At 35.8% G+C, this 11,499-nt stretch overlaps 1 protein-coding gene across 2 annotated transcripts; it reads left to right on the forward strand.

Moving 5' to 3' along the window:
- The first annotated feature begins 9,336 nt into the window (after positions 1–9,336).
- LOC148032352 (uncharacterized) lies at positions 9,337–11,004 on the forward strand. Of its 2 annotated transcripts, XM_087684080.1 has the most exons (4): positions 9,337–9,592; positions 9,728–9,834; positions 10,081–10,228; positions 10,708–11,004. In XM_087684080.1, the coding sequence occupies exons 1-3, from the start codon at positions 9,370–9,372 to the stop codon at positions 10,156–10,158; spliced, it is 408 nt and encodes a 135-aa protein (XP_087540206.1). In that variant the 5' UTR covers positions 9,337–9,369; the 3' UTR covers positions 10,159–10,228; positions 10,708–11,004. The 2 variants fall into 2 exon arrangements, with proteins under 2 accessions (XP_087540206.1, XP_087540207.1); XM_087684081.1 differs by lacking the exon at positions 10,708–11,004 and having other exon boundaries at positions 9,731–9,834; positions 10,081–10,687.
- The last annotated feature ends 495 nt before the right edge of the window (positions 11,005–11,499 follow it).

An 11,499-nucleotide genomic window follows, 5' to 3' on the forward strand; every position in this document is an offset into this window, starting at 1 on the left:
CAACTAGGAAATTTCTTCTTTTAGTGTACTGACCAATTTGAATCTCTAAGTCTTGCACTTCCTGTGTACCATTATACCTAGTGCCTAAAAATGCAGCTTTGATGCGATAATGCGTAGGTACAGTTTGTAATTTCAATTCTTTTACCAATTTTGTTGAAATAAAATCATGAGTACTACCGTCATCATGCAAAATAGTCTTTTCCTTTCCATGCACCAAACATTTCATAGTCAATAATGAATGTGGAGTAGGCATACCTAGTAAAGTATCGGAACTAGTAGTAGTGTCATCCTCATCTTCAATGAAGTCAGGCATATCTTCATGTTCGGTCTTCGTCCATTGCTCCAAGGTAGTTGATATGAGCTGGTGGCTTCTTTGAATGACAATTTGCTGCTAGATGTCCAGGCTGGTGGCATTTATAGCATACTATTGGCTTGGCTTTGGTAACATTATTTGCAATGGCGGGAAGTCTAGGTACATTTGGATTTGGCTGTGGAATAGGCTTAGGGTTTTGATTGAGATTGGATGGTAATGCAAGTGGTTTTGCCCAATTCTTGCGGAAAGATGATGAAGAGAAACGACCTGGATTAAATCTTCTAAAATTGGAATTGAATTGTTTAGATCCATAGTTACCATTGGCTTGGAATTGCTGTGGTCGTCTGTCTCTACCTCGTAGCTTATTTTCAATGTCGTGAGCTAGTGAAATGGCGTCTTCAAGGGTAGTAGGCTTGAACATGTTAACTTCAGCGTAGTAATGCCCAAGAAGTCTAGACATATACTTGCGCTTGTGTGTCGCTTCTAGTACGTCTTCAAGCATGCGTAGCTGGAGTAATGCATTCCAAAAACTCTCTGTATACTGAGGTATAGGCTCACGATCCCGTTGCTGGAGAAGATCCCATTGCTTAATAGCTTTCTCATGAAATTGCGGTGGAAGGAAATTCTGCATGAACTTCTTCTTGAAATCTTCCCAAGTAGCAGGACAATCTATGCTCTTGCGTACTACAGTCCACCAAAGAGATGCTCTGTCTACTAAATGATTAGTAACACACTTAATTTTATCTTTTTCTGCATAGGTTTCCTCATGGAAATAGTCGTCAAACTGACTAATGAATGCTAGAACAGTTTTTCCTTCTCGTATGCCATTGAAAGTACGAAATTTGAAACTTCTTTTACTTATCTTTGATTCCTTGCGAATGGTTTGAGCTTCAAGAGTTGCGTCGATGGTACGTCGAATCAGATCTTCAGCTTGGGGTTCTTCTTTGTTGGTAGACGCTCTTTGTAAATTTGCCAATTGCGCTTGCAATACTTGCCTAGCCCTTCGTTCTTCTTCCAATTGCACCATGATTAAGTCCAGCTTTTGCTCCATCGTAGGTTCAGGTAGGTCGTCTTCAGCCATAAGATCATCCATATGTGGTTCGTCATCCTGTAAAACTAAAAAGACCTTTCTCACTCAAAATCAGGTTAGCGGGATGAGTGTAGCTCAAGTTCGGGGTTACAAGGCTTATGTATTTTTGGGTATATCTTTCTCAATCTTCAGAAATTCTACAATTTATCCTTCTTCGTATGCTAAAAATGCTTCAGCAAACCTGTGTACGGGTAGAGTACCTTCCAACGAACAACTTTGCAGTTCGGAGTTTCTGCACAGGAACAGCCCTTCTAGGAGTTTTAAGCACAAGTCAGTTCTGACTCCAGTTGACTAGTCTAACTTGCAGAGTTGCAGACTTATGTAACTTGCAGAGTTGCAGACTTGCAAAACTTATTTGATTTACGGGACTTGCAGAACTTGATCAAGGAATACTTGCAGAACTTGACTTCTGTGGTGTGACCTGGAGTTTATGACTTGCAGAGGTGACTTGCCTTGGATGACTTAAGGGAGTAAGTAGCTTAGTGCTTCTCAGTAAGCGTCACGTTTTTTTAGGACAAGAGGATGTCCACGACGGAATTTGCGGCCTTCAAAACAGCCCGCCGTCCTCACGATTTGATTCGTTTTTAAATAAGGCTTAAGTCAATGAACTTAAGATTTTGAAACTTTGAAGTTTAAGCTTATTTAGCTATGGAAGATATGAGCTTATCTCTGGTTTTGTCCACGACTTGATGAAGAGAAGTTGGAAGTGGTCCTCTGCCTGTATAGCCCAATCCTTCGCGATCTAATGACAAAAACAGGGATTCTTGATCGCCAGAAGTCTATCTGTATCGATGGTTCACGACGAGATTGACCGTAGAGCCCGATCGTTCCAGAAGCTCCGCCTTCGCACGAGATGGGTAGCGATTGGAAGCTCTTGATCTCAGCTTCGCTCTGATACCACTGGTGCGCAGTTCGGACGTTGTATGCTCGTGTAGTGAATGCCAGAAGGTCCCCAAGAACAATGAACTCTACTTTTTGCACAAGTTACAAGGTAAAAAGCATGAACGACAAGAGCAAGAGACCAATTGGGTGCAATCTCCCCCCATGCCTTGTGTGAGCGCTTCACAAAGCATGTATTTTATGTATATTTCATCTTCATGCTCAATAATAGCCCAATTTACAAAAATATATCAAGCTTTTAGCTTTTGAGTTTGCTTTTACAAAAATAAGAATAAAGCTAATGGACGGTGCCCAAAGAGTCTGGCACGCCCAATACAATGTCCAAATAGAAATAACATAACCGTGCACATGGGCGCATACAAAATAATAATAAATAATTGATGCCTCAATAAATAGGCATGACAAAATATAGGCGTGGCGCTTATTAGAATATAATCTATAGATCGAATACTCGCTATCCTCCAATGCTTTCCTCCGCCACTGCTGCTATCTCTACACATCAACTGAAGCATTCACAATCGTTAGTAAAATAATACAATTAAACCAACAAAAGTGAATACCTAGCAGTCTTCAGCTACATAAATAAATCAACTGGTTAGAAATAAATCCTAACCTTAATTTATTACGAATGCGCACTCTAAACTCATAAACGTTTATTAATTTAATATGCATTTTGCGGAATCACCCGCTATGGAATCACCCATGTACACACTAAATTAATAAAACGCCCGAAAAGGACAGGCGTCTCCATCAACTTCTCGCACAAAGAATCCACTTTGTGTATGAGCCCCAGTCATCAAAGTTTACGGAATCCACCATAAAACCTCACGGAATCCACCGTGGCACGGAATCCACCGTGAAATATGCCTCTTGGCATCACAAAGGCATTCCACTAAGCAACCCACTAATCAACAAGAGTGTGGCACAAATGGAATACCATGACAAATGTTTTATAGATTTGTGATTAGCTCATACCATGTGTGTGAGGCAACCATAGCAACTAGTGCAAAAGCTCTCTTCAATTAGCTTGAACTATGGATTTTTATCATGATCATTGGGGATATTTTGAGGTTTAAAAATAGCTTTCTAAGGGATTCTAACCAATTTATTCACTCAAAAAATGGGAGCACAATAAAATTGTCATAAATGAACTCCAAACTTGTCAAAGATTGCATTTTTAGAATCTAGTCTTTAAGAGCTTGTGTTGATATATGGGTTGTTAGGGTTTGGAAGTGGAACAATGAAGTTATACTAAAGATTAATTTTTGCCTATAAAATATTATTAGTTGGGTAAAAATAAATCCTTGTAATAAGATTATTGTCCCACTTCTAAACCCTAACAAACCATATATCAATGGGCATCTCTTGAACAGTAGGTTCTAAAAATGCAATCTCTAACAAGTTTGGATTTTGGATTTTGTTTACAATAATTTTACTATGCCTCCATTTTTTAAGGGAATACTTTGGTCAAACTACCTTATGCAATTGTTTCTTTACCTCAAATTTTCGCTATAAAACAATAGACCACCTCACAAATCTTCTCCTTACTATAGCATGTATTTGCTACTTGTAGAAAAATCCAATGGAATGTATATAAATGCTTTGTGATGCCCTATGTCTTGCTTTGTAATCATGAACAAGGAATATTAGGCGCCTTCTCTTATGGAAACACTCCTATTCTTCTCTACCCTTCTTCTAGTGATTTTCAGACTAGCTTCTTACTTGCCTATGAAACAAAATGAAAGCAATCCTCTTACAACAAAAAGTGAACAAAAACCAAGGAAAAAGCACACAAACTCTATGTGTATGATTGTGTTATTAATCCTAAAAGTTAAATTGTTCAACAACTCTCTCTCTCTCTCTCTCTCTCTCTCTCTCTCTCTCTCTCTCTCTCTCTCTCTCTCTCTCTCTCTCTCTCTCTCTCTCTCTCTCTCTCTCTCTCTCTCTCTCTCTCTCTCTCTCTCTCTCTCTCATCAATGAACAAAGAAATCTTCATCATCTTCTTCAATAGACAAATCCATTATCTTCATTGCACAAAAGAAAGAGAGAAAAGATGGAAATTTGAGATATAATTGATGTAGCATGGAAACAGGAAATGTTTATGAGTGTTGGAAAAAGATAATAATAGAAGACAAACCATATAATCCATTTATGCACTCCACCTAAGGTTTTTCTCAAAAGATACACACATCCCTTCATAATTTTATTATTTCTTTCAAGGTTTAATACATTGGAATTTTAGTATGGTTTTTAGCCTTTATGTTTTGATTATTTCTAGCTCCTTAAAAATACAAGTTTATATACTTTTGCGTATGCCATTGGCTTTAGTGGTGTGGCCCAATATCCATGCATTCAAATATAAATTTAGATATTTTCCATTGACATGTGATATGGATGGATTGAGATTTTATTGATGTACATCATTTTTGTGCCTTTCTTTTGCTTATGTCGAGGTATAATCAATTTCATATCTTGCATCTAGTATTAGTTTCTTTTATTTGAGCTTGTTTAACTTGCGCATGAGTTAAATATTTGGATACATTAAATATTTTTGTATTAATATGGTTCTCATTTTTTTTTCTAGAATTTAAAATCAATTGGGAATCCAAGTAGAATAACCAATGATAATGGCATTCAAAAAGTCATTGCCTTGACTAGAAAAAAGGGATCTTTGTCAATTTCAACAAATTAGAGCATAGACTTAGTCTTAGCTTTAACCATGCAATCTTCGACAAATTTGGAGTTCGTTTATGAAAATTTTACCACACCTCCATTTTTAAAGGAAATGTTTTGGTCAAACTTCCTTACAATGCTTTTTTTTAACCTTTAATTTTCCTAATGGCTATCAAACAGGAGACCAACTCACAAATCTTCCCCAACCAACTCACAAATATTTCCCTTACTATAGAATGTATTTGCAACTCACAATATTCCCCTTACGTAGCATGTATCTGCAACCTATAGAAAAATCCAATGGAATATATACGAATGATTTGTGATGCCATATAGCTTTCTTTTCAATCATGAACAAGGAAGATTAGGTGCCTTCTCTTATGGAAACACTCTTCTTCTTCTCTACCTTTCTTTTGGTGATTTTGAGACTCACTTCTTTCCTAGCTATACAACAAAATGAAAGAGACCCTTCTACAATAGAAAGTGAACAAAAAACGAAGAAAAAACCACACATTGCCTATGTGTATATTGATTCTGCTATTGATCCCAAAACTTACAATATTCACAACATCTCTCTCTCTCTCTCTCTCTCTCTCTCTCTCTCTCTCTCTCTCTCTCTCTCTCTCTCTCTCTCTCTCTCTCTCTCTCTCTCTCTCTCTCTCTCTCTCTCTCTCTCTCTACATATCCATTATTTCCATTGCGTAAAAGAAAAAGGAAAAATATGGAAAATGGAGAGAGAATTGATGTAGCATCGAAAGGGGGAATATGTATGTGCTGAAAAAAATTTATTGGAAGAGGGATATAGCCATTCGTGCACTCCACTTGAGGTCTTTTTCAAAAGATACACACATATCTTCATAATTTTATTATTTCTTTCAAGGTTTAATACATTTGAATTTTAATACAACTTTTAACCTTTATTTTTTGATTATTTCTAACACCGTACAAATACAAGTACATATACTTTTATGCATACAATTGGCTTTCTTGTGTAGCCCCATATCCATGCATTCAAATATAAGTTTAGATATATTCCATTAATATGCAATATGGATGGATTGAGATATTGTCGATATAGATCATTTTTTTGCCTTTCTTTTGCTCATGTTGGGGTGTCATCAATTTTTTTTCTTGCATCAAGTAGTCTTTCCTTTTATCATGATCTTGTCCAAGTTGGACATGCATTGAATATTGGGGTACATCAAATTATTTTGTATTAATATGGTTCCTAATAAATTTTGTCTAAACTCTAAAACAAAATCGAAATCCAAGTAGAGTAATCAATGATGATGGCCTCTAAAAAGTCATTGTCTCAACCAAAAAACAAGGGTTGATTTCAACAAAATAGAGCATAGACTTGGTCTTGGCTTTAACAATGCAATCTCCTACAAATTTAAATTTCATTTATAGAAATTTTACCACACCTCCATTTTCTAAGGGAATTTTTTGGTCAAACTTTTGTACAACGTTTTTTTCAACCTCAAATTTTCCCTAACAACTATGAGGCAACAAACTAACTCACACATCTTCCCTAACCAACTCACAGATCTTCCCCTTACTGTAGCATATATTTGATACATGTAGCCCCAATGGAAGATATATAGATGCTTTGTGATGCCATATGGCTTGTTTTTCAATCATCAACAAGGAATATAAGGTGCCCTTTCTTATGGAAACACTCTTCTTCTTCTCTACCCTCCTTTTGGTGATTTTCAAACTAGCTTCTTCCCCAGTTGACGTGCTTACAAGGTTTTTTTTTAATTACCTCAAATTTCTCCTAATGGCTATAAAACAGTAGACCAACTCACAAATCTTCCCCTTACTATAGCATGCGTTTGCTGCCTGGAGTCCCAATGGAAAATATATAGATGCTTTGTGATGCCATGTGGCTTGCTTTTCAATCATGAACAAGGAAGATTAGGTACCTTCTCTTATGGAAACACTCTTCTTCATCTCTACCCTCCTTTTGGTGATTTTTAGACTAGCTTCTTCCGTAGCTCTGCAACAAATGAAAGAGACCCTCCTACAACAAAAAATGAACAAGAAATTGAGGAAAAAGCATACAAAGTCTATGTGTATGATTCTACCTTTGATCCCAAAAGTTACAACTGTTCATAATCTCTCTCTCTCTCTCTCTCTCTCTCTCTCTACACACACACACATACACACACATCATATCAATGAACAAAGTACTCTTCTTCTTCTTCTTCTTCACCACACATATCCATTGTCTCCATTGCATCAAAGAAAGAGAGAAAAGATGAAAGATGGAGAGAAATTTGTTCTAGCATCGAAAGGGGAATGTGCCTAATTGTTGATATAGCCATTTGTACACTCCACCCAAGTTTTCTTTCGAATGACTTGCATATACCTTCATAGTTTTATCATTTCTTTCAAGGTTTAATACATTGAAATTTTAGCACAACTTTTAGCCTTTATGTTTTGGTTATTTCTAACTTCTTACAAATACAAGTGTGTATAATTTTACACATATCATTGGCTTTATTGATGTGGCCCCTTATCCATGCATTCAAATATAAATTTAGATATTTTTCATAAATATGTGATATGGATGGATTGAGATATTGTCAATTTAAATAATTTTGTGCCTTTCTTTTGCTCATGCAGTCGAGGCGTCATCAATTTCATCTCTTGCATCTGGTATTAGTTCCTTTTATCATGAGCTTGTTTAAGTTGGGTATGAGTTGAATATTGGGGCGCGTGATATATTTTTGTATTAATATGGTTCCTATTAAATTTTCCTAGACTTTAAAACAAATTGGGAATTCAAGTAGAATAATCAATCGTGATGGAGTTTAAAATGTCATTGCATTGACTAGAAACAAGGGGTCTTTGTCGATTTTAGTAGATTAGAGCATAGACTAGAAACAAGGGGTCTTTGTCGATTTTAGTAAATTAGAGTTTAAAATGTCATTGCATTGACTAGAAACAAGGGGTCTTATTTGTCAATTTTAGTAAATTAGAGCATAGACTTTATCTTAGCTTTATCAATGCAATCTCCTATAAGTTTAGAGTTCCTTTATAATTTTACCGTGCCATCATTTTCTAAGCGAATATTTTGGTCAAACTTCTTTGCAAGGCTACTCTTTGGTATCAAATTTCTCCTAATGGCTATTAAACAACAGACCAACTCACTAATCTTCTCTTACCAACTCACAAATCTTCTCATTACTATAGCATGTATTTGCTACCTGTAGAGAAATCCAATGGAACATATATAGATTCTTTGTGATGCCACAATCTGCATGAACAAGGATGATTACGTGCCTTCTCTTGTGGAAACACTTTTCTTCTTATATACATCCTTTTGGTGATTTTTAGCTTCTTCCTTATCGATGCAACAAAATGAAAGTGGCCCTCCTACAACAAAAAATAGAGGGAAAAACACACAAAGTCTATGTGTATGATTGTGCTATTGATCCTAAAAGTTATAGCTATTCATAAACCTCTCTCTCTCTCTCTCTCTCTCTCTCTCTCTCTCTCTCTCTCTCTCTCATATCAACGAACAAAGCAATCTTGATTATCTTCTTCAAAGACAGAGAGAAAAGATGGAAAATGGAGAGAGAATTGTTGTATGATCAAAGGAGCGAATGTGTGTGAGTGTTGGAAAAGAGAGAGTGGACGAGAGATATAGCCATTAGTGCACTCCACTCAAGGTTTTTTCCAAATGCATGTACATACTATCATAATTTTATTACTTCTTTCAAGGTTTAATACACTGGAATTTTAGTATAGTTGTTAGCCTTTATGTTCTGATTATTTCTAGCTCCTTACAAATACAAGTATGTTTACGCATACCATTTTATTGGTGTGGCGGCTCGATGCCCATGAATTCAAATATAAATTTAGATATGTTTCGTAAATATGTGATACGGATGTATTGAGATATTGCCGATGTAGACCAAATTTGTGCCTTTCTTTTGCTCATGTTGAGGTGTCATCAATTTCATTTCTTGCAACTAGTATAATTAGTTCCTTTTATCATGACTTTGTTTAAGTTGGGCATGAATTGAATATTGGGGTATGCGGAATATTTTTGTATTAACATAGTTCCTAATAAAATTTGCCTAGACTTTAAAACAAAAGTAGAATAATCAATGATGATGGCCTTAAAAAACCATTGCCTCAACGAGAGACAAGGGTCCTTTGTCGATTAAAGCAAATTAAAGCATAGAATTGGTCTTACAAATAAAGCCAAAGCGGCTTACAAAATTAATCATGTCAAAGCCATGACTCAGTCTTTGAGCCCATTTTTATTTGTGGGATTCTTTATTAATTACGTATTACGCAAGTCTTTAAAATGAATGATAGAGAACCGAACCTTACATACATACACGTAGAAGTCGCTCTGTTGCCGGTTGAAGTATTGATAATGGCGCATCCAGCTGTGTGTAAGGGTCTCCTGGTGATCGCATTCTCTGTAGCAATGGTGATTGAACTGCTGTCAATCTGCATGATCTGCAATACCTGCGCTGCTGCTCATGACGCGCAGATGCTGAATGTTGCCATGGCCGGGCGGCGCCCTAATTCTCATCACTATATCCGATCGCTCGCGGTACCGCAACAACATGGCAGGCTCTGGCCAATCACTCCTGGTATATTGTCTATTCCTAGTCTCCCTCTTTCTATATATCTGATGATCGTTAGTTATGTAGTAGCTAGTGGTGCTGCAGCAGGTGCTTTTAACCTCGTTCTTTTCCATCTGTCGTAACGATTTTGTACGCTTGCAGTAGGGCGTCATCACTATCAATATCATAGCCATTATGATGATCGAGTGATCACGACGAGCTTCAAGCCTCATAAAAGGCCTCAGTTGGATCGCTCATCGGGCATTAAGGTAATCGTCTTGTCTGTCTGTACTCCTGCAGCTGCAGCAGGAGGACCGTTTTCTGCATATACATGTAAACTGAGATCATATGTATAAGAGTGTGTACAGGTACGTGAGAAGAGAGAGAGAGAGAGAGAGAGAGAGAGAGAGAGAGAGAGAGCGGCGCGCCCACTGGTATAGGGATGATCAGCTCTTTAATTTTGAGGCTATCTTGTAATTACGTTGATACCTTGTCTGTATGATATCGTGATACAGGAAAGACGGCTAGTTACTCCCGGCCCCCTATTTCGGAATGCCTTTAGGCCTCCAGCGAACCCCCCAATTGCAAAATGAACTTTCTGGATGCACGTGCATGTGGGGCCCAGTGTTGATTGAACAAGTTCGACATCTTATCATGAATATGGTCATCCCATCATCTTTGTTAGATTTTGTGAGATAATATTGTTTTAATTGTAAGAATTTTCTTAATATTTTTCATGGTTTGCAACTTAAAACATTTAGTCTCACAGATAAACTATTTGAGAAACGATAGACATCAATAATAAATATAATAACTAATCAACATTTGTTACTTACATAAATCTTCAACTCAATAAGGTTTTGAATATTTTGAAGTTTATTTGAAATTTATAAATGTACAATTGAGTCCAAGAAACATTTTTGAAATAGCAGACTTAATATGTATAGCAATGGGATTCCTGATTGTACAAGCTATTGTAAACTTTAGTGCATAAAAACTAAAGCTTTTATCGTAGTCTGCTTTGAAGATTTACAAGTGAATTATATCTATAGAATGATCATTTATATAAATATCCTTCTACTAGTAAGCTTTGAATTTCCTTTTTGTTTAAGTCACTAAATTTAGACTTTATACCATTGCAGAGAAAAAGGAAGTGGATCTGAAAGCCTTCAATATCCATTCTCTCTATTATCCTATTATAGTCATAAAAATAGCTTTTGAGGACCTAGGTAGTCAAAGTTGAGAACATGACATGATCTACCAGCTTCCAATAAGTTACCAATTAGAGAACAGAAGATTATCAATGTATCAAGCGTCCAATGTATTTCTGTCAATAAAGCATCCACATAAAGATTCCAACTATTATCTATTATTTGAATTTGTATCGACTAAGACTCCTCAAGTTTCTCCAATATATCCCACTTTACATTGTCTTGTAATTCCTAAGCATATACAAGATTATCCATTTCTAATTATTTCCTTTTTTAATCAATTTTTTGCATTTTTTCATCACTTTACTACATATACTTTCACAAAGTTCTTGTTGATTATACTAATCTTCGACTATTTTAAATATATAGATAGCTTTTCCAGATTGTAAGTCGTTTATTTTTCCTTGTATATAGATTATTTATATGTGTAAAAGTATATAGGTTTTCAAAATATAGATAAAGTAAATGTACATGTACGAGTTATTCATTTATCATTAATAATAAATAAATAAATACAATTTTAAATTATTGCATGAACTATTGAATGAGCTAGCCTACATGTTGCAATCGAATCTATTTTGATAATATTTTCATTTATATTTGTCCATAAGTGAACTATTTGCGTTAGATAAATAAGCGTTTTTTTGTGTAATTGATTTTATACTTTATATTCATTCATTATCTTATTTAATATTATATTATTATTAATTTTCTCAAATATTA

The sequence above is a fragment of the Lygodium microphyllum genome, chromosome 8 (assembly GCF_053477565.2).
Source record: "Lygodium microphyllum isolate KBCC chromosome 8, Lygodium_microphyllum_v1.1.10, whole genome shotgun sequence".
NCBI classification, from domain to species: Eukaryota; Viridiplantae; Streptophyta; class Polypodiopsida; order Schizaeales; family Lygodiaceae; genus Lygodium; species Lygodium microphyllum.